This window comes from Ailuropoda melanoleuca, chromosome 12 (assembly GCF_002007445.2).
Source record: "Ailuropoda melanoleuca isolate Jingjing chromosome 12, ASM200744v2, whole genome shotgun sequence".
Taxonomy (NCBI): domain Eukaryota; kingdom Metazoa; phylum Chordata; class Mammalia; order Carnivora; family Ursidae; genus Ailuropoda; species Ailuropoda melanoleuca.
Window position 1 is genome coordinate 37,388,273 of NC_048229.1, and position 22,160 is coordinate 37,410,432.

Below are 22,160 nucleotides of genomic sequence, written 5' to 3' on the forward strand. Positions count from 1 at the left end.
CACAGGCTCTCAGGGCCCAGGGGACAGGGGGTGGAGCCGGCTGCACAGCTCTGTGCTGGGGCAGGAAGCGAGAGTGGGGAGGGGGGAGGCCACAGCCGGTGGAGGCAAGGCAAGGCGGGTGCAGGGCGCAGGACGTGTGGGGAGGGAGGGAGGTGCCACACTCGAGCCCTGAGGCCCTGCTGGCCCCTGGGCGCAGGCCCAGCTCCAGCCCCCAGGGATGGAGCTCGTGGACCCCGACATCTTTAACAGGGACCCCCGGGATCACTATGACCTGCTGCAGCGGCTGGGTGGCGGCACCTATGGAGAAGTCTTCAAGGTGAGGACACCCCTCCTTCTCCATCACCCTCAGACCGGCGAGCCTTTGGGATGAGGCCCAAGAAGGGAAGGGGATGAGAGAGGGTCCCAGTCCTTGGCTTTGGCTCAGGGATGCTGAGGAGGACCTCAGGCGAATGGAGCCGGCCTGACTGCCAACTTCCCCTTTACAAGGCTCGCGACAAGGTGACGGGGGACCTGGTGGCAGTGAAGATGGTGAAGACGGAGCCTGGTGAGGACACAGGAGCTCCCTCTCCACACCCCCACCCCTCCTCTTGGGACGCCGGGATCGCCTCCCCCATGCTCCCTGCCCACAGCGGCCTCTTCTTTCCTGTTCCTCCTCACAGACGACGATGTTTCCACACTTCAGAAGGAAATCCTCATCTTGAAAACTTGCCGGCATGCCAACATCGTGGCCTACCATGGGAGTTATCTCTGGTGATGAGCCTCAAACCTGCCCTGGGACTCTGCCCAGCCCCTACCCCCAAACCCCCATTCCCAACCTCCAATCCTGGACCTCCACTTTAAATGGGGCCCCCCCCACTTGATCCCCAGTGTGAAGTCCCACTTTTGTGACCAGAGTATTCTCTGATGTAATCTGTAGTCCAGGACTCCCATTTCTGAGCAGGGATCCCCCAAAGCAATCCCTTTGGTAGTAACCAAACCTGAAAGCAAGTCCCCTAAAACTAAGCTTTCGTCATCCTGCGCTTCAGGTCCCCCAGTTCCATTCTCTGTTCCTTTAATTCCCTAAATCCCTGGACTCCTAAATTAATATCCCAGATGCCCCAGTAATGACCTGGCACCCTGGGCCCCTTGTCCCCCCCAAACCTGCCCAACCTGGGAGATATCTGCCCTGTCTTCTGGGTTAGCGTAGGTTACCAGAGGTCGGAGTCCTCCTGGGGGTAGGAGTGCAAAGACCTGGGTTCGAGTCCAGTTGACCCTGAACATACGTTTCCTCTCTGAGCCTCAACTTCCCCACCTGTAAAATGGAAGTGGGATGATCTCACTCTGGTGGGCAGGGGAGGTGGATGACAGCTGTTACATTAAAGTTCTCGTGGAGCTGGAGAAGACAGGCAGTGAGCTGGGGCTGTCCCACAAGTGATGATTTATTACTGCTGATGTTACTATTGAATTGTAGGCTTCAGAAGTTCTGGATATGCATGGAATTCTGTGGGGCTGGTTCTCTCCAGGACATCTACCAAGGTGAGAGGAAGGGAAAGGGGGATCCAGGGAGCACCCCCTCCTCCACCGTCCCTCCTGTGTCTCTGGGGTTGTGTCTTCTGGGACCATCTTCCTGGCCCACATTTCCTGCAAGGAGCCCCGCTTGGGGCCCGGGCCTGGCCTGGTTGGTGCTGGGAATACTGTGGTGACCCAGTGGGCCCTGGGCCCTTCCCTCCCCCACACTTGATGGTCCAGCCCCAATCTCTCTGCATGCAGTCATTCCCTCCATTTTCCCCTCCCATCTTCCTCTGTCTGCATTTTCTCACCAACGTGTCTGTTCGGGTGTTTGAGTATTTCTGCACTTTTGGCCCATAACCAGGTCCATGTTTTCATTGACTAGTGAATGAATTCCTGACTCTCTCTCTCTCTCAGCCTGCTTCTTGCTCTTTTGGAAAATTTGAGGGTGGGGATGGGTGGGCCTCTGATACCTCTCAAGTTCTCATGGCCACCTCTGTCTTGGGCCTTCTCTCTATCTCCATGAACCCAAGATCTCAAATGTCAGACTAGGAAAAAATTCCAGATTAAGTCACCAGGGGGAAACTGAGGCCCTCAGAGAGGAAGTGGCTCATCCAGCCGGTCTGCCAGACCTGGCGTCTGACCCCTTCTCTCTGTCTGTTGTCTCTCTATCGTTCCCTCTCCCCCTCTGTGTCTCCCTCTTACTCTTTCAGTTTGTCTTTCTTCGTGCTTTTGGGTCTCAATTTGAATCTGTTCCCGTTTCTCTGTCTTTCTGTTTCTCTCTCATTATCTGTGTGTGTGTCGGTGTCCGTGTCCCTCTGCTTTTCCTCATTTTGCAAACTCCCATCACCCCCTGCTCAGAACACTCCCATGACTTCCATTTCCCTCCAAAGGGAAGCCCAAGCTCCCCAGTGTGACCCCCACCTGCACCCAAGCTGCCAGACTTCACCTCCTACCACTTTTTTCCCCTAACCCCAGTCTGCTCCACCCACTCTGCTGCTTTCCGAACCCACCAGGCCCTCTCCACCACTGGGCCTTTGCACTAGCTCTTCTGTTCCCCTCCGAGCGGGACCGATCACATCTTCACCCTGCCACCTTGTCAGAGTAGAGTAGACTTCGCCGACCACCCTGTAAAATGTCATACCCCTTCCCACACGTATTTCCTGTTGTTCTTTCTTGCTTTAGTTTTCTTGCTATTCATCAGCATCCCCGATGCTGTGCTGTAGTTGTCTTGTTTACTGTCTGTTGCCCTGACTGGAATGTTCTCTCCACAAGGGCAGGGATCTCTGTCTCTTTTGTCCACAGCTGTCTCCCCAGTGCCCACCACAGTGCCTGGCACCGAGTGGACACAGGAAATATCTGTTGAATGAATCTATCTCCCTCTGGCCTCTGGTTCTCTGCGTTGGTAGCTGACCACCCCTCTATCTCCCCCTCCCACTTGTCCCATCTTTTTCCCCCTCCCCATGTGGCACCCTCTCAGCCGGTGGGGGTGGGGGCCAGGGTCTCCTGGGGCCGGGTTTCCTGGTTCCCCCCCAACGCCACCGCTCTGACCTTTGCAGTGACAGGCGCCCTGTCGGAGCTCCAGATTAGCTATGTCTGTCGGGAAGTGCTCCAGGTGAGGAGACTGGCTGCGCCTGGGTTGGGGCAGGGCCCTGCTTCAGCCCCTGGGCACTCACAGCCCCCATATGCACCCTTCTCCCCAGGGACTTGCCTATCTGCACTCACAGAAGAAGATACACCGGGACATTAAGGTGGTCTAGAGGCAGAAAAGTGGCCTTGTGGGGGGGCCCAAGAGACGGAAGTGGTGTTTGGAGGACTCAGGGTGGTGTTGAGCTATGGGGTTGGGAAGGGTCAGGGGGTGGAGGCAGCGTTGGGCTGGGGGGTGTCTCTGACAGCCTCTAATTTCCCCCTCTCTCCCCAGGGAGCCAACATCCTCATCAATGATGCTGGGGAGGTCAGACTGGGTGAGTGTGGTGGGTGGGGATGGGGAAGGGGACTGGCTGGGGGCCAAAGGAACAGGGACCCCAGGTCACTATGTCTCTCTCTCTGCCTCCAGCTGACTTTGGTATCTCAGCCCAGATTGGGGCCACGCTGGCTCGACGCCTCTCTTTCATTGGGACGCCCTACTGGTGAGGGATGCCTGGCGGGCAGCTGGGGGTGCAGTGGGGGGCGGTGGCCGTCCCCACCTGGATCACTAGGCATCTCCCTCGTGGCTCCTTTCTCTGTGTCTACCTTTCCCTGTTGAACATTCTGCTGACTTGTTGGCTCTCTCTTGAGTTTTCCTTTTGCCTAGGTCTCTTTGTGTTGATGTTTCTTCTGATTGGTCTGTCTCTGTCTTGAACTCCCCGCGTCTGTCTTTATTCCTGTCTCTCTCTTCACCTTGACGTTTCTCTCTGCATCTGGCTCTCTCTGTGCCCCATTCTCCTCTCTGTCTCTCTCCTGCCCCCCACGCCCATGCCAGGGAGTCACCCCCTTTCCCTCCTGGTGTCACCCCTGGCTCTCTGAGGGTCTCTGCCCCCAGGATGGCTCCAGAAGTGGCGGCCGTGGCCCTGAAGGGGGGATACAACGAGCTGTGTGACATCTGGTCCCTGGGCATCACCGCCATCGAACTAGCCGAGCTGCAACCACCGCTATTTGACGTGCATCCTCTCCGGTAGGCAGGCCTGACCAGTACCCCGAGTACCCCGAGCTAGCCCAGACCCTGAGCACCACCCACCCCCTGAGCACCGCCCACCCCCTGCCTACAGGAGACACCCCTTCCTCAGAGCTCAACCTGAGACCCCCCAAGGATCCTCTCAACCCAGAAAGCCTTTTCTTCAGCCCTCCACAGCGGGGAACCCCCAACACAGGGACTCCCTATGTGGAGGCTCCCTTCGTCATGGTTGCCGTAGCTCTGTCACGTGACAAACAGAGTCCCCCGGAACGAGGCATCCCAGCACACTGTCAAACCCAAACCTCATTCTTGTTCTGTCCCTTGTTTTGCTCTCTGCTGACCTCCGTGCTATTGGGGACACCTCGAGCCATGAGGTCTGACCCCCCCCCTTGGGAGTCTGAACACCGCGTTTTCTCCTTACTCTTCTAGAGTTCTCTTCCTCATGACGAAGAGTGGCTACCAGCCCCCCAGGCTAAAAGAAAAAGGCAAATGGTAGGACAGGGCGAGGGAGCGGGGAGGGCAGGGCCAGGATTGAGGGTCCGATGGGAGAGTTTCTGGTCTCCTCACCCCAGAACTTGGCTTCTTCCTCCCAAGGTCGGCTGCTTTCCACAATTTTGTCAAAGTCACCCTCACTAAGAACCCCAAGAAACGACCTGGTGCCACCAAGATGCTCAGTGTAAATGTCCCCTTGCTTCCCTGAAGAGCCCTTCCCAAACTCTCACCCCCAGAATTCCCCAGGACCCCCCAAGATCCTCCAAATTATACCCCAGACCTTTTGCCAAGATACCCTGAGTTGTTAAAACTCACAAATTTCCCAGGGTCCCCAGACCCATTCGTGGGTATACTCTGGAATTCCAGGGGAAGCCCAGTCCCCTCTAGGACACCTCTGGAATTCTCCATTTGCCCCTGCTGGGAACTCTAGATTCTTCTAATCCCTTCCAACCCCTTAAAATTCCCCAGTCTCAGTTCCCCAGGGTTCCCTGTCTTCCCTGTCGGTTGGCACCTTCCCCACTAGATTCCCATAGATGGGTTCTCAGGCCCCTGTCCCAGCCTCTCCCCCACACCAGCCCTCTGTCTGCTGACCCCCTCCTCCCTTCTCTAGCACCAGCTGGTGTCCCAGCCCAGGCTGAATAGAGGCCTGATCCTAGATCTTCTTGACAAGCTGAGGAATCCAGGGAAGGGGGCCCCTGTGGTGGAGATTGAAGATGAGGAGCCTGAGGTGAGGGCGTCCTGGACAAAGCGGTGGAAACTCCCAGACTTTGCTCAGGCTGCACCCCTGCCCAGAGCGCTTTTCTGCTGCCTCTCTTCAAAGGAAAAAGGGGAGGGGGGAGGCGGGGCTTCGCACAGGGCTGGGGACACAGAGGGGTATGGGAGAGGCAGAGGCTTCCAGCTGGGCCCACAGGGTGGTAGGGGTGCCAGAGGGCCGTGGCCCTGATGCAGCTGCCGCTCTGCCCAGGTGCCCCCTGCTGTCCCCCGGCGGATCCGGTCCACCCACCGATCCAGCTCTCTAGGGATCCCAGATGCTGACTGCTGTCGTGAGTAGAGAATCCTTAAGCTTGGGGATCCTTGACCCTATAATAGATCCGAGACCCATGCCACCCCCCGTGATTCTGCCAGAGACCCTCAGCACTGTCTGATCTCATGATAGACCCCGCAGACCCCTGTCACTTCCACACAGACCCTCAGAGACCCTCACCACTATCTGACCCTGTGAGAGACTCCAGAAAACCTCATCACCACCTGACCTACGGAATGATTGCAGAGACCCCCCCCCACTTCTCTGAACTGCAGACAGACCCCATGAGACTTCCCATAACACCAGGACCCCCAAAGAGACCTCCGAAATCTTTGTCACATCCCCAATACCCAAATGGACCCTGAAAACAAATGCTCTATAACTTTGACCCCCCACCTCCCTGGTCCCAAACCCTGACCCCCCAAATGAGACCCCTGGAGACCAAGATCCTTCCCCCTATGGGACAGCTCCGGTCCTAAGATCCTGACCCCGAACCTCCCCCACCCCAAATTCTCCTTTTTTCCCAGATCCATCTCCTCAGCTCACTGTGTTATCCTCCCCCATTCCAGGGCGGCACATGGAGTTCCGGAAGCTCAGAGCGATGGAGTCCAGACCCATACCCCACACGGTGAGACGCCTCCCCCTGCTCACCTCGGACACCCTCCCCTCCCCCTAGGCACCGCTGACCCTTGACTATCCCACAGGCCCACTTAAAGCCCCCTGGAGACTTCAGGAGCAGCAGTCCTAGGTCAGGGACCCTCAGCACGGAGGGGAGGGGGCTGGGACATATGGGGGAATCGCCTGAGGGTCATGCCTGTCACTCCTCAGGAGGCACCTGTCGGAGTCTGACGATGACTATGACGACGTGGACATGTAAGAGAGGCATGGCCCCAGCCCCACTGGCCCTCAGCCACCCCACCTTCCTACAACCGCAGTCTCCCTTCCATCCCGATCCCAGCCTCAGCCCCTACTTGCCTTCCGCCACTCATCCCAGACCCCTGACTAGACCCTTAATACCGCCTCCCCCCACCCGTTCCCCCACCTTCCTTTACCCCCTCTCTGACCCAAGCCCACTGCCCCTACCCCCGCCACCAAAGCCAACCTCTGGCTCCACGCAACCCTCCACCTTGTCCTGGCCCCCAGCTCCCAGGTGTTGCTCCAACCCCCAGCCTTCCGCTGCAGCCCTAACCCTCAGAGCCCAGCCTTCATCTGCATCTCCCCCGCCCCAGAACTTGCCCCACACCAGACCCTCGGCCCAAGACCCCACCTCAGCCCCAATAGTCAGCCTCATCCCCCACCCGTCCCTTCTGCGCATCTCGGCTGCGGTGGGCTCACCAGCGGCACCCAGCCCCAAGCGAGGACCTGCCCCCCAGGAGCTCACGTGCTCGGCATCACTAGGTGGCCGCGAAGATTCCGGTTGGATGCACTGTCCACACGTGACATCCGGCGTTGCTGCCGCCAGCATCGTCATGCCTCTGAGGGCTTGACTCCTCAGCTCCAGCCCAGACCCAGTCACGCCCAGCCCTTGGGACCTCAGACCTCCAGTCCCAAACCACCCCATCTGCCCCCAGTCCTTGTGACGGTCACCCCCGCCTACTCACCCCATCTTTGTGTTCCAGCCCCACCCCTGCCGAGGACACCCCCCCTCCACTGCCTCCCAAGGTAAGTAAAGCCCTGGGCCCACTGGAGCTGGGGGCTGGGCCAGGAGGCCAGGGTCCTTAGATGCTGGGATACCGGGCGCGCTAAGGCTGGAGTCTGGGAGACTGGGTGGTGAGCTCATTGGGATCTGGAAGCAGCATCCTTGAACCTAGGGGTAGCATTCAAAGTATTTAGCCAGATGGGCACTGGTCCTGGGAACCCTCAGCACGAAGCTCTCCGTCATCAACCCTGTAGTTGCTGGAGTGTGTTGATGACGGGTGGGGAGGTCAGGGTTGATGCCTGGAATGGTAGCAGGACACTGTGAGGAGGGTCAGAGCCATGACCAGCGTCAGTTCTGGTGGAGGCAGGGCTGGGATTGCAGGGCGCCCTCCCTCTGAGATCATCTAATGTGCTTCCCACGCAACTCCTCCGTTTCCATAGCCCAAGTTCCGTTCTCCATCAGACGAGGGGCCCGGGGGCACTGGGGATGAGGGACAGCTGAGCCCGGGGGTGCTGGTCCGGTGTGCCAGTGGGCCTCCCCCCCGAACCCCCCATCTTGGGCCTCCCCTGGCCAGCCGCAGCCCCCACCTAACTGCCCATTCAGGTAACGGGGCAGGCTGGGGCAGAAGGTGAGCAGGGGTGTCGGTTGGGCAAGGGAGGGGGGGCCTTTGGGGGCTGATTTTTCCCCCACCCTGTCTCAGAACCCTCACTCTGGAACCCAACCCCCCGGGAGCCCGATCAGCCCCCATTGTTACCCCCCAAGAAGGAAAAGATGAAGAGAAAGGTGAGCCCGGCTGGGCTGATGACTCACAGCCCCAATGGGCCCGGGATGCCTGGGACGGGCTGTGGGGGCGGGCAGAGTGATCATGACGAGAGGGGGCGTTTGGGGAGCGGAGCCTCTGCGCCAGGCACTGACCTCATGTCTGCGTGGTGTGAGCCTTCACGGATGCAGGTAGAGGTCCCAGAGAGAGACGTTATCCGCCATTTTACAGATGGGGAAACAGAGGCAGAGGTGATAAACCTTTGAGGAGACAGAGGTGGGATTTGAATGCCGACACTCTTGGGTCAGAGTCTTCACCACTGACCCTTCCTGTCCCCTCCTTCCTTTTTCTGGATCTGCTGCTCTGCCCCCGTTGCCGCCTAGGGATGTGCCCTTCTCGTGAAGTTGTTCAACGGCTGCCCCCTCCGAATCCACAGCACGGCTGCCTGGACACACCCCTCCACCAAGGGTGGGCTCTCAGAGTGGCTCAGAGAGCAAGGGGGGATGGGGAGGGGCCTTAATGGCGGCACAGAGGCAGGAACGGGGGAGGGTCTCAATAGCGTGGGGAGGGGCAGAGCTGAGGCAGGACCAGAGCCCAGGGTTACAGCTGGGGTTTGGGGATCAAAGATGGGTAGAGTGAAGATGGGTTTGAGGGTGAAAACTAGGAAAATAAGAGTTCAGGGGCCAAGAATGTCAGATATAACAGAAAGGTCTGAGTTTGGGGTCTAAGATGGGGGACAGTTGGACCCCATTAACCTTAGTGGGAGGATAATGGTAAAGAGGCAGGGATCAGCATTTTGGGGTTGGGAGTTTTGGGGATGGGAATGCAGAAAGGGAAGAGTTTGGGGATGAAGGATATGGAGACAAGGTCAGTGAGGGGTAAATGTTAAAGAAGCAACATTAGGGGCACCTGAATGGCTCCCTCAGTGGAGCGTGCGACCCTTGATCTCAGGGTTGTAAATTCAAGCCCCATGTTAGGTATAGAGACTACTTAAAAATGAAATCTTTTTAAAAAATTACCAAAACTTATTAAAAAAAAGAACCAGCATCAGAATTTGAGGGGGACACACTGGACAGAAAAAGCCACATTTCCCAAGTTTGAGGATCAGCATTGAGACAAGATTAGCATTTGGGGACCAGAACTGGGAAGACAGAAGGACAGAACTAGGAGGGCTATTTGGGGAAGCATGACTAATGTTGGGGTCAAAAGTGTGGCGGTGGAGTCAGGATTTGCAGGCTTTGTGGGCCCCAGCATGAGGGTAGGTGAGAATGAGACCAGCTCAGGGGACTGGGTTAGGGTTTGAGTTCACATTTGGGGAAACAGAGGCTGGGAGTGTCAGCACGGAGGGTCAGGGCTGGGGGACAGACTACCAGTGTTTGGGGTCAGACAGGTGGGGGTCTGGGAGCCCCCACAGGGTGAGGTGGGTCCCAGTGTCCTTGTGTCTGTCCCCACAGACCAGCACCTGCTCCTGGGGGCAGAGGAAGGCATTTTCATCTTGAACCGAAATGACCAGGAGGCCACGCTGGAGATGGTGAGCACAGAGCCCGGGGGCCAAGGGCAGGGGGCTGGAGTCGGGGGTTGCTGGGGTCTTATGGGAGCCATCTCCCCCGTTCTCTGCAGCTCTTTCCCAGCCGGACTACCTGGGTGTACTCCATCAACAATGTCCTCATGTCTCTCTCAGGTCTGCCTGTGGGCTGGGTGGGAGGAGTGGGGTCAGAAGTTTAGGGGTTGGGAGGGAGTTGGGAGGTAGGTGGGCACAGCTGGAAAAAAAGAAAAAAAATGCTCCCCCTTCACAGAGCCCGCAGTTAAAATCCCAGCCACTTTCTCCCTGGGGGACTTGCTTCCTGAGCCTCAGTTTCCCTACCTGTGAAATGGGGTTCACAATAGTTCCACCTCAAGTCCATTTTGAGGTGAGGTCTACAGGGAGTCTTTACATTTCCTTGATGTTCAGATGCCAGTTAGAACTTATTCCACACTTTACTAAAATAGAGTGGAGCTCTAGCGTAAAATTTTGTGTTATTGTTTGACATTTTGTGTGAAAGAATTTCTCATCTATGGGGAAAGTCCAAGCCAAATAGGCTGCATGAGTTAGTTAATATCACATCTGTGACAACGCACTTTAGGAGAATTTCTAGAGCGGTTTTCTCCTAAACTTAGTAATGTGTGTAACTTCATCTGACTGGTTAAGTGTCCATAGGTTCTCATGTGGCCGCAAGCGCAGGAGGATAGGGAACGTACTTCTCTTACTCGCTGTTCACCGGAGCCCAGCACAGTGCCTGGCCTACGGTGCACATTTAAAATATGTTGAGTGAAAAAGGAATAAATAAGAGTACTTGAGACTTGGAGCCATGGGAGTTTCAGAGGGATGGGGCCAAGTGAAGGGACGGGGAAAGGTGGGAGTGTCTGGTGTCCTATAACTGCCTGCTTCCCCCCTACACACACACACTGCAGGGAAGACCCCCCACCTGTATTCTCATAGCATCCTGGGCCTGCTGGAACGGAAGGAGGCCAGAGCGGGGAGCCCCATCGCCCACATTAGCCCCCATCGGCTACTGGCAAGGTACCAGCCCCCAGTGGCACCACAAACCCCTGGGGTCCCCCCTTCCTGCTGCCCCTCCGCATTTACGCCTGCTTTCTTCTGCAGGAAGAACATGGTCTCCACCAAGATCCAGGACACCAAAGGGTGCCGAGCTTGCTGCGTGGGTGAGAGAGAATCCCAACTGGATGGACCTGAAGGGGGGGGTGTGCTAGTCCAGGGGCGGGGCTTGGGCTGCATCTACCCGAGAGGGTTGCAGAGTTAAGGCAGGCTGTCCAGAGTCCGGGGAAAGATGTGTGCCCTTTCTGGGGGGGGGGGGCGGCGAGGGGAGGGAACGAGAGGATTGACCCTAACCCATCCCTACCCACCTCCACAGCGGAGGGTGCGAGCTCGGGGGGCCCGTTCCTGTGCGGGGCATTGGAGACGTCCGTGGTCCTGCTTCAGTGGTACCAGCCCATGAACAAGTTCCTGCTGGTCCGGGTAGGGGCCCTGCAGAGGCTGGGGACTCTGTGAGGTTCAGTGGCTAGGGCCTTCCACTCGTTCTGCTTCTGCGGAGAGCTTCGTGAAGCCCTCTTCCACCCGAGGCCCCGCCCACCTGCGGGAGACGCCGGAGGCTCCCCCTCCGGAGGGCTTCCTGATCCTTAAGCTCCGCCTCTCACCCAGACTAATTATGTTTCAGGCCCTATGTCCCACCCCCCGGGGCTCCAAGGAGAGCCCCCTCAGATCCTTTGAGTCTAAGGAGCCTTGGCTGCCTTCGAGGTTACGCCCCTCCGGTGGCCCCGCCTTTCGGTCATGAAGGCGGCACGACCCAAACAGAAGCCACGCCAACTCTAAGGCCACATCTGTCCATTTCTAAGGAGGCATCACCTCACTCCTCTGGGCTCTCACCCCCTGAAGTTTCTAGACGGCATCCCTCCAAACCGAGGGCCCAGGAAATACTTGGNCCGTGCGGCCTGCAGCAGGTGCTGTTCCCGCTACCGACGCCCCTTCCAGTGTTCGCGCTACTCACCGGGCCGGGCTCCGAGCTGCCCGCCGTCTGCATCGGCGTGAGCCCGGGGCAGCCGGCGAAGTCGGTGCTCTTCCACACCGTGCGCTTCGGCGCGCTCTCCTGCTGGCTGGGCGAGATGAGCACAGGTGAGTAGGGCCGGCTCGCTGGGGGCGGGGCTGCTGGGAGGGGTGGGGCTCGGTGCTTGAGCCGCGCGGTGTGATTGGGAAAGGGGTTGAACCTGGGGCTGGGGGAAGAGAGGTGGCGGTAGATAAAACTGGTGAGCCTGAGGACCCGTCCGGCCGCTGTGATGGGCGGGGCTTAGCCTGCTGGCTTGGGAATCGAGGGGGTGCCCAGCGGAGGAAGGCAGAACTCGGCAGAACTGCTTTTTGAACCTCTTCCCGTCAAACAGAGCACAGGGGACCGGTACAGGTGACCCAGGTAGAGGAAGACAAGGTGATGGTGTTGATGGACGGTAAGGATCTTCCTCCCTCTCTTTCCTCCACTATTCCTGGATCTTCACCTCGCAGACCCTGGGCTTCTCAGAAATGCTGAACCCCTCCAGGCCTGGCCTGCGTCCTGCTTTGCTTCTCAATAAATTTATCGTCCAGTTCCCTCAGCAGTCCCTCCTGGCGAGCCTCGCTCTTAAAACCCTCTCTCTGCCCTCTTCTAGGGTCCCTGAAGCTGGTGACCCCGGAGGGAGCCCCAGTCCGGGGGCTTCGAACTCCGGAGATCCCCATGACTGAAGCGGTGGAAGCCGTGGGTAGGTGCAGGGATGGGAGGGCCTCCAGCTCAGAGTGGAGGCTCCTTGATACCCAAGGGTGACGGGCACCGCTTTCCTCCAGCTATGGTCGGGGGTCGGCTCCAGGCCTTTTGGAAGCATGGAGTGCAGGTGTGGGCTCCCGGCTCAGACCAGGTAAGCGTCCCCATCTGATCTCCATGTGAATTAATAGCCAGAGATACTGCTTCTCTCTGAGCCTCAGTCTCCAACTATAAAATGGGGGTCACTAGAGAGAGATGTGACTGGTTAAGAGCGTGAACAGACTGCCTAGGTTGAAATCCAGTTGACTGACCTTAAGCAAATGACCTCACCCTCCCATGCCTTACTCTCCTCATCTGGAAAATGGAGCCAGAAATGGTCCTTAGCTCATAGAACACTGTGTGTCAGACGCTGCCTGGACGTGTGCGTATCTTATTTAATCTTCACCATCACCAATCAGGAAGGCCCTGTGATTTTGCAGGTTGGTAATCTGAGGCAGAGAGGTAAGGTAACGTGCTTGGGGTCACACAGCTGGTGAATGGTGTTAGCAAGAATGGTTATTTCTGGACCTAAGACTAGAAGTTCAGAGACACACCGCCCCCCATTCTCTTTAAGGGAGAGGGGAAGAGTCTTCTAGATACTGACACACACACCTTTCCCCCAGCTATTGCAGGAGCTGAGAGACCCCACCCTCACCTTCCGTCTGCTTGGCTCCCCCAGGTATGGATTTGGGGATGGGGACGTAGAGCCTGGGAGGGGGCTTCTGCTGTGGAGAGCTGTCTTGAGATGTCTCCAGCCACCTGTGTCTTTGGCCTGGACATCCTCTCTCTTGGCTTCCCTGCTTCTGTCTCTGCCCCTTATAGTCCGTTCCTCACATAGCAGCGAAGGGGACATTTTTGTTTCATTTTTTATTTTCAATGTTTATTTTGGCATAACTTTAGACTCCCAGAGAAGTTGCAAAAATAAATTTAAAAATTAATCTAAATTCTTGTCTCCCCGTCATCCATCCAGATTCCCCAGATGTTAACTTTTTGTTGATTTGGGGGGGTTTTGGTGTGTTTTGTTTTTACCACATTTGATTTATCTTCCTCTTTCATATGTATATACTTTTTTTCTGACTATTTGGGTGTGAATTGTTTCCTAAATCAAAACAAAGACCTACTCCTGCAGACCACAGTGCAGCCATCAAACTTCAGAAAACAGCACCTAGACATCACTACCTTCTAATCCACACACCCGTTCAAGTCTCACCAGTTGGCCCATGATACTTTTTAAAAAAGGGAGGGAGGGAGAGAGAGAGAGAGAGGGAGCACGAGTGGGGTGAGGGGCAGAGGGAGAAGCAGGCTCCTTGCTGAACGGGAGCCCGACGCAGAGCTCCATCCCAGGACTCCTGGAACATGACCTGAGTCACCCAGGCACCTGCCCCCCCCCCCCCCCCCCCCGTGATACTCTTTGTAACCAAAAAATAATACTTTTTTTTCTGGCCCAGGATGATGGGGGGGGGTGCATGTAGAAATCAGGTTTCTTTCGTCTTTAGCCTAGGACAACTCTTCAGGCTTTCTTTGTTTTTCAGGACCTTGATACTTTTGAAGAGTACAGGAAGGTGGTTTTCCAGAATGTCCTTCTGTCGGGTTTGAGGTTTCTAGGTTAAGCAGTTTGAGCTGGAATACACAGAAGTGATGACACGTGCTTCTCAGAGCATCCTATCAGGAGGCACATGTCACTTTGTCCCATTACGGGTGATGTTATCTTGGAGCCTTTGAGTAGGGTGGAGTCAGCCGGGTTTCTCTGCTGTAAAGTTACTTTTTGTATTAATAAGTATCCTTTGGGGTGATTTGTTGAGAGTGTGTCTATATACTGTTTCTCATCAGACTTTCACCCACTGGTTTTAGCATCTATTGACGATTTCTGCCTGAATATATTATGAGGATAGTTACTAAATGGTGAATTTCTACTTTTTGCCCTTATTACTTGGTGTGCTACTGTGGGGAGGATCTGTCCCGTGTGTGTGTGTGTGTGTGTGTGTGTGTGTGTGTGTGTGTGTGTGTTTCAGCACGGTCTTGTGGATTTCCATTTTATTCTGGGGGGGGCTATAATATATTACTATCATTACTTACGTTGAGGCACAAGAACACATTTAACGAGTAAGAGCCCCTTAAGGATCTCGCATGACCTTTTGACATGCCAGAGAGGCCTTTTAAAATCTAAGTCCCATTGCGTCACTCCCCCCCCCACTCCCATTTAAAACTCCTGTGGCCTCAAGATAAATACCCAGTCCTGGCCACAGCCCACAAGACTTTGACTTCTGCAGTTAAGTACCGAGCTCTCTCCCACCTCAAGGCCTTTGCCCAGGCTATTCTCTGCCCAGAACACCCTTCCCTGACCTTTCACCAACTTCCCTCCTGAGTCATTTTAAGGCTCCAACATCTATTCTTTTTTTTTTTTTAAGATTTTATTTATTTATTTATTTGAGAGAGAGAGAGAGAGAGAGAACGAGCAGTGGGGAGGGGCAGAGGGAGAAAGAGAGAGAGACGCTGACTCCCCGATGAACAGGAAGCCCGCTGCAGGGCTCGATCCCAGAACCCGGACATCATGCCTGGAGCCGAAGGCAGGCGCTGAACCCACTGAGCCACCCGGGCGCCCCTCCACCATCTATTGATTGATGAACAAATCAATGAATGACTGACTTCTCTCCTCCTTCCCCAGGCCTGTGGTGGTGGAGACACGCCCAGCAGATGATCCTACTGCCCCCAGCAACCTCTACATCCAGGAATGAGTCCCTCGTGGGGGGGGGGGTTGTTGGGAACCAGTCCCTGCACCTCCGTCCCCAACGGACATACATTAGAGGTCATGACATGCACTTGTCTCCCAATAAACATGACTCCAACCTCTGCTGTCATCTTGTTCTTCTGGAGGGGAAAGGGGAGGGAGAATTCCTGGGTGCCAACCCCCAGACCCCCTCCCTCATGTCAAGAACCCAACACAATGACGTCAGGGGTATATAGCACAGTCTTTATTTCTCCAGTACATGGTCACCAGTCCTCCAGCTGCCTTTGGGGGAGGGTTTTGGGGCTAAGGGACTTGTGAGAATAAGGCACTTGAGGTGGGGGTGAAGGGCCAGCTGGGGGTGTCTCAGCTAAGCTGGTCCTCGTACTGCTTGCGGAAACAATCGCCAGCTGGGAAGAAATCCCAACATCTCTCTTGGTACATCTTCCAGACATAAGACTCCTAGGGTTGGGGCATGGGAAGAATTGGTTGGTCACATCTTCAAACGCTCATCATGCTGACATGAGCTGTTTACTGCCCCCTGCTGCTTGACCTTACATTAAAACTCTGCATGTCCCTGTCCACTGTCCTCCCCTTAACACCCCCTTACCTGGCCCGTGTGTTCTGTCTCGTCCTTATTTATCAGATACATCAGGAAAAACCTGAGGGCGGGAGCGCATGGAGACAGGTCAGGACTACCCTAACTTTCTCCCGATTGGCTAGCTGCGAAGCCACTCAGCTGCATAACACACCTAACTGGTCAGTGCCACGCCCCTTGCTGTCGGCGGCCACGCCCCACCCCGATTGGCCTACGGGCCCATGCTCACATGTAATTGGCCAGGTTGTGCTCCTCTAGCGTGTGGGTCTCGAACCCGTGCGGCGTCGTATCAAAGTAATCGCTGCCGATGCCGCAGATGAAGCACTTGGTCTACGGGTGGCGGGGCATACATCAGAATCCGGGCCCATTCAACCCCCCGGGGTCCCGGATTCCCTCTGGGTCACCCGCAGCCTCGACCTACCTCCATATCTTCCTTCACTTGCTCTTGTTGGTCTCGGAGCTCGCCAAAAGCGTCAATGATCAGACCTGTGGCGGCAGGTGCCAGTCAGTGCCCAACCTCTGCCCCGGCTCGGACTCCTCCCTCGTCTGGCTACCCACCTCTGAGCCTTGTCCCATCCCCCATCTCCCTCATCTCACCCTGCTTCCGACAGATAATAACACCTAGCGTTTATTGAGTGCTTATTATGAAACACTTAGGAATTGACTTAATTCTCTCAATATCCCTGCGAGGTTAGGATCAATACCCTCATTTGCAGATGGAAAACTGAGGCCCAGCGAGGTGACTTGCCTAAAGTCTCACAGCAGGAAGAGGCAGAGCCAGGATATGAATCCAGGCAGACCACACTCTTAAAGGAGCCAGTCTGCCTCTGTGTACTGGGCCCCCACTCTCACAGCCCCGACCAGCACTGACCCTGGATGATGGCCAGCAGAATGACGATGACAAAGAAGAAGAAGGTGATGTCGAAGACCACTCGGTACAGCTCGTATTCATCGCCTGCTGGGTCCTCAATCTCATCCCCGATGCCCCCACCAGCTCGGACACCCACGTACATGTGAAACAGGTAACACTGTGGGGGGAGACAAGCACATTCATCATGCGTTCTATCATTCGACATTCCCCAAGCACCTCCAGGGCCCTGGGCTGAGGGGACAGGCAGACACAGCAATGACTGAGCCAGCTCTGGGCCCTGCCCTCACAGAGCTCACAAACGTGGCATCAGATAGTGACAGCCCAGAAATGATCATGGCTGTGATAGGGAGGTCACAGGCAGAGGGGGCAGAGCCAGGGTGGGAGGAAGCAAAGGGTGATGGGAGGGGAATGGGGGGAGCATAGGAAGCTTTGAAGCTTTGAAAGCCCGACTCAGGGTGATCAGGCAAGACTTCCCTACAAGAGGGGGCATGTGAGAGCTGGAATTTGAAGGAGGTGTTAGGTGGGAGAAAGTGTTCCAGGCAGCGAAAACCACATGTGTTATGTCTCTGCTGGGGAGCAAAGAATACATTTTGCTCCCAGGAGGAACTGAAACCTCTTCCAGTGAGGCTAGAAAATACAGCTCCTATAAGCAAGAGCAGGGAGAGAAATGAGGCCAGCGGATGGTTAGGGAGGGCTTCCTGTAGGAGGCAGCATTCAAGTTGAAAAGTGACGTGTCAAGTGAAAGAGGGGCGTGGACGTGGGACCTGTGGTGGAAGAGGGAGAGAATGTCAGATGCAAAGGGCTTGGGTGGGAGGAAACACATGGTCTTAGGGGAACCGAAAGAGAACAGGCAGCCAGAGAGCAAAAAGCAAGGGAGACTGTGGTTAGACTCAAGTAAAGCTGGCTTTTCCCTGGCTTTGTAGCCATGGTGAGGGATTCAATTTTATCACACAGCATTGGAGAGCTACAAGAAAGTTCTGAGCGGGGCGGGGGTCTGCCTGGCACTTGGGAAAGACTTTACATTTGTTCTTTCTGTGTCCCCAGGAAGTGTGAGAACCCTGTGTCTTCATTAAGAGCTAAGGCTGGTGACTGCGGCGGGAACAGGGCTATGCGTGGCAAGACTAGGTCTGGCGGGGCCTCAAATGTCAGGCTGCAGGGCTGGACTGGGTCCTGAGAGCATGGGGCCGGAGCACAGGACATCTCGTGCGAAAGCCCTGAGATCATTCTTCTCCGCTGTGGCCCAAGCCTCTCTAGGTCCAGCTCAGTCTGGGTTATGACCACCATTCTCAGAACAAAAGAGAACATATAAACAAACATGGCATGCTGATACTTTGGGTGCAATGTTTATATTTCTTTTTTCTTTTCTTTTTTTTAAAGTAATCTCTACACCCAGCATGGGGCTCGAACTTACAACCCTGAGATCGAGAGTCGCACACTCCACCCGCTGAGCCGGCCAGGAGCCCCTGGATGAAACTTTCGTAGACCGCGCCGAGAGCAGCTAACGCCTATGTAATCCTTCATACATGCCAGGCGCCGTTCTAAGACTTTTGAGGGAACTCCACGGAGTCCCCAAATCAGCCCTAGGCTGTGGGCACTGTTACTACACACCCATTTTACAGGGGAGGACACGGGAGTGCAGGGAGGTTGAGGAGACGGCCCGAATCTCACGGCTCGTGAGCGACAGGGCCACGACGCCCGCGCGCCTTTGCACTGATCACAGCTTCACAGGCTCGAGTAACATGGCGATGGCGGCTCACGCTCGTTGGGCTTCCATTACCGCCTGGCGCTGTTCAAAGGCCCTCACGAGGCTCAGCTCACGGAACCCTCACAGTAAGTCTAGGAGGTGGGTACTACTATTAACCCGCTTTACAGACGGGAATGCTAAGGGCCGGATGGTCAGTATCGCCCGAGAGCGCGCGGGGGGGGGGCTCACCGTCATCATGTCGTCACACTTCATGTCAGGCTCGTCCTCATCCTCACTCTTGTTGTAGAACTTGCGGAAGAAGTTGAAGGCCACCACGGTGTACAGGTAGACCACCACCGCCAGGAGGCCCACGGTCATCACCAGCTGGGGGCGCACGGCAGGCGGGGGGCTGTCAGCTCCCCGCTCAGCCTGCCCCTCCCCAGGCCCAGCCTCCCCGGTCCACCCGGCCCCCCACCCGGTCAGCCAATGTGGCCCTCCCTCCTGGGTCTCACTACCCACACCCACCCTGGCTCAGCCCGCCCAGGCTTGCCCCTCCTCCCAGGAGCTGCCCCACCCCATCCACCCCTACTCAGAGTACCAGCTCCTCCCTGCCCGCCTCACACCCCTCCGTCCAGTCCTCTCCACACCTGTTTCCCATTATGGGTGACGGAGGAGAGGATGGTGCGCAGCGTCTTGACCCCCATGGCGATGTCCAGGAGGTGGGCAGCAAAGAAGAAGTTGTTGTAGTGTCCCAGGAGGGACATCACCATGTACCAGCCCAGGTACAGGAAAGACTGTGGGCACACAGGGTCAGGGGTCAGGGAGCATGTGGGATTCATGGGGAGCACTCTGGCGGTCAGGGAGCGCTCATGAGGGTCAAGGGGCATTTGGGGGGTTAGGGAACACTGTGGGAACAGGGGATCCAGGAACATGTGAGAGGGATGAGAGTGCTCTGAGGGTCAGGGAGCCGTCTCTGCCTAGGGACTGTCTGGAGGGTCGAGAGCACTGTGCAGTGATGGAGCGCTCTGGGTAAGAAGCCATCCCCGGGGGTAGCTGGTCCCTCTGCTGAAGGACACAGTCTGAGAACTCAAGAGCAGCCGAGGGTCAAGGGGTCTTGGGGGGCAGGGGTTTCCCAGGACCAGAGGTGCACAGGGGCTCAGGAGTCAAGCCCTGGTCAGGGATAGCTAGGGGTGGTGCCCCAGCCCCCCAAAGGCCCTTCTCCTGCAGTTCCTCCCCCACCTATGGGCCCCTCCTCACATTGTCTGTGAAGATGACCCCGAACTTCCAGATCTGGTACTTGACATCAATGGACATGAGCCTGTGCAGGGGTGGGAGGAAGAAGGAATGGCCAGATGCCTGACACTCAGACCCTGGCCACCTTCCCTGGCCACCCCCGGCCCGTGCAGCCTGGTCGTGGACTCACCAGGTGAGCAGCCCCGGTGGTGGTTCGGGCTTTCGCTCATTGTGGGCTGTGATCTCCAGGGTGGCCAGATCCATGCCCAACAGCTCGGCGATCCGTTCCCGCCCATAGATGTCTCCGTGCTTGTCCAGGACCTGCGCAGGGGAGCGTGGGGCCGTGGGGACATAGCCAGAGTGGGGGAAGGCCACAACCTGCATGGGGGGAGGCTGGGGACACTCTGAACTTTGTGTGAGAAATTGGGGGTGCATTTTTCAAGAGAGAAGGGCCAGAGCCTTCTTCAGATCCTCAGGGAGAGGGTCCAAAAGTGATAAAGTTTCAGTTAATTCATTAGCCAAATTCATAGGGATAATTTATTATGACCAGATCGGTAGTCAAGGAACCCTACATAATTGGGCCTCTGTCGTCTGTGAACTTATCTCCTCCCACTCACCCCCCTCACTCACTCTGCTCCAGCCACACAGACACACAGACCTCCTCGCAGTTCCTCAAATATACCAGACACATTCCTGCCTTGGGACCTTTGCATTGGCTGTTCCCCCTCTCTAGGACACTCCCCTCAGATTTCTTTTTTTTTTTTTTTAAGATTTTATTTATTTATTTGACAGAGAGAGACAGCCAGCGAGAGAGGGAACACAAGCAGGGGGAGTGGGAGAGGAAGAAGCAGGCTCCCAGCGGAGGAGCCTGATATGGGGCTCGATCCCAGAACGCTGGGATCACGCCCTGAGCCGAAGGCAGACGCTTAACGACTGCGCCACCCAGGCGCCCCTCCCCTCAGATTTCTACTTGGTTCACTCCTTCACCTCATTAACTAGTGTGTCCTTTCCTGCCTACTCCTAGCCAACACACACACACACACACACACACACACACACACACACACTCCCCTCTTCACTGCTTTTTTTCTTGTACAACACTTAGCACCACCTAAACCCTATAAATGTGCTCATCACCTGTCTTGCCAGCTTGAGTGATGTGTTTACTGCTGGCTTCCAGCTCCCTAAAGCGATTCCCGGCACAAGGCAGGTGTTTGGTAAATGTGTGCTGAGTGACTGAATGATCTACTTTTTCTAGGTGCCAGATACTGCTCATGCAGCAAGCCATATCTTTACAACAACCTGTGAGGTCAGCCCTCTTATCGGCACGCTTTGAATCTGAGGGAAACTGAGGCACAGAAAGGCAGACACAGCTAGGAGCAGAAAAGCAGGCAATCCAGCCCCAGAGCCTGTGTGCTTAAAACAGTATGCTTCACCTCCTCCCCCTTAAGTAACACTTACTGGGTCCTCACTCCGGGCCAGGCACTAGGCTATGTTCATGACACATGTCACGTCATCACAGAGGGCGGTGTGATTATTGCGCCCATTTCCAGACGTGGGCAAACTGAGGCAGCCAAAGCCCCTTGCCAATAAAGCGACTGCCTGTCAGGGCTGGAATGGCCAGGTGGCAGCAAGAGACCCAGCCGGGGACGCCCTGCCACCTCCCCATCCACGTCCTCACCTTTCGCTTGACAAACTTGTCCCAGTAGTTGCTGGGGAAAGACCTGCCGAGAGAAAGAGAGAGAGAGAGAGAGAGAGAGAGACACCCCGAGATGTTAGGGCAGGAAGGGCCAGGAGCCACCAGCCAGGCCAGGATGGGCAGAAGTTCGATGCTTTTCGCACAGGGGACCCTGCACAGTAGGGCTGCCTCTCACTCGGAGTCGGGCTCGTGCCAGGTGAAGTTTGCCCAGGTCAACCACTACCCCAACGCCGTGCTCGGTGGAGCCCGCGGGAGGCCTCAGGCTTGCGAGGCGGCGCCGCGATGTGCAGAAGACACAAAGCGGCCCTGCGGGTGGGGGGTGGTGTGCTCTCTCACACCCTGTCGTGTAAGCTCATCGGATGATTCTGGCCCATTCGTTACCAGTTTCCTGACTCACAAGCGGATGCCTAGAACCCTGCCAAGGTGGTGAATGAGTTTTGTTGTTTGCCGGGTTTGGCGTGGAGAGTTATCATGAATCCACGGCTTCAGACCTATTTGATGTGTTTCCATTTGTGGCCTTTCCCCTCCTTGCTGAGGCTCGAGCTGCCCGACCCGTCCAGTGGGAGCCCATTTGCCGGCAGCCGGCAGCCGGGTCCTCTCAGCCTGCTGCTTTCCACTGAGCACATCCTCGCTTCCTGACACGCGGTAACCCCGGCTTGTTGCACTTCCCCGCCCCAGCCCGGAAATCTGCGGCTTCTCCAAGGAGCGTGGTTCCTTTTGTGCGAAATGGCATTTAGAAGTCAAGGTCTCGGGCAGACACGACTTTATTTTTTTTTTAAAAGATCTTATGTATTTGTTTGACAGAGAGTGAGAGAGCACAAGCAGGGGGAAGGACAGAGGGAGACGGAGAAGCAGGGCTCCCCGCTGAGCAGGGAGCCCTGATACAGGGATGCGGGGCTCGATTCCAGAACCCTGAGATCATGACCCGAGCTGAAGGCAGACGCTTCACCACTGAGCCACCCAGGCGCCGGG

General features: G+C 56.2%; 2 protein-coding genes across 2 annotated transcripts in view; one reads left to right on the top strand and one right to left on the bottom strand.

Annotated features, from left to right (window-relative positions):
• The first annotated feature begins 76 nt into the window (after positions 1-76).
• On the top strand, positions 77-15,229 carry MAP4K1 (mitogen-activated protein kinase kinase kinase kinase 1). The gene is made up of 31 exons (XM_034639427.1): positions 77-316; positions 487-544; positions 660-750; positions 1,451-1,515; positions 3,048-3,103; positions 3,192-3,239; positions 3,410-3,452; positions 3,545-3,617; positions 4,010-4,141; positions 4,571-4,633; positions 4,736-4,817; positions 5,244-5,360; positions 5,598-5,676; positions 6,227-6,285; positions 6,362-6,405; positions 6,486-6,530; positions 7,277-7,319; positions 7,737-7,899; positions 7,997-8,079; positions 8,440-8,524; positions 9,511-9,587; positions 9,677-9,737; positions 10,508-10,616; positions 10,701-10,759; positions 10,969-11,072; positions 11,552-11,726; positions 11,990-12,052; positions 12,251-12,340; positions 12,423-12,493; positions 13,002-13,057; positions 15,044-15,229. Exons 1-31 carry the CDS (start codon positions 218-220, stop codon positions 15,111-15,113), a joined length of 2,463 nt encoding a protein of 820 aa, XP_034495318.1. The 5' UTR covers positions 77-217; the 3' UTR covers positions 15,114-15,229.
• A 78-nt stretch (positions 15,230-15,307) lies between these two features.
• The window catches only part of RYR1 (ryanodine receptor 1), a 108,094-nt gene continuing 101,241 nt past the window's right edge, over positions 15,308-22,160 (bottom strand). The window contains exons 90-99 of the mRNA XM_034639016.1: positions 21,171-21,213; positions 19,680-19,810; positions 19,514-19,574; positions 18,904-19,050; positions 18,506-18,640; positions 16,573-16,729; positions 16,123-16,187; positions 15,931-16,031; positions 15,714-15,765; positions 15,308-15,565 (exon numbers count right to left, since the gene is read on the bottom strand). Of these exons, the coding sequence (XP_034494907.1) occupies positions 15,470-15,565; positions 15,714-15,765; positions 15,931-16,031; positions 16,123-16,187; positions 16,573-16,729; positions 18,506-18,640; positions 18,904-19,050; positions 19,514-19,574; positions 19,680-19,810; positions 21,171-21,213 (988 nt within the window). The 3' untranslated portion in view covers positions 15,308-15,469. The remainder of the gene's footprint in view (positions 15,566-15,713; positions 15,766-15,930; positions 16,032-16,122; positions 16,188-16,572; positions 16,730-18,505; positions 18,641-18,903; positions 19,051-19,513; positions 19,575-19,679; positions 19,811-21,170; positions 21,214-22,160) is intronic.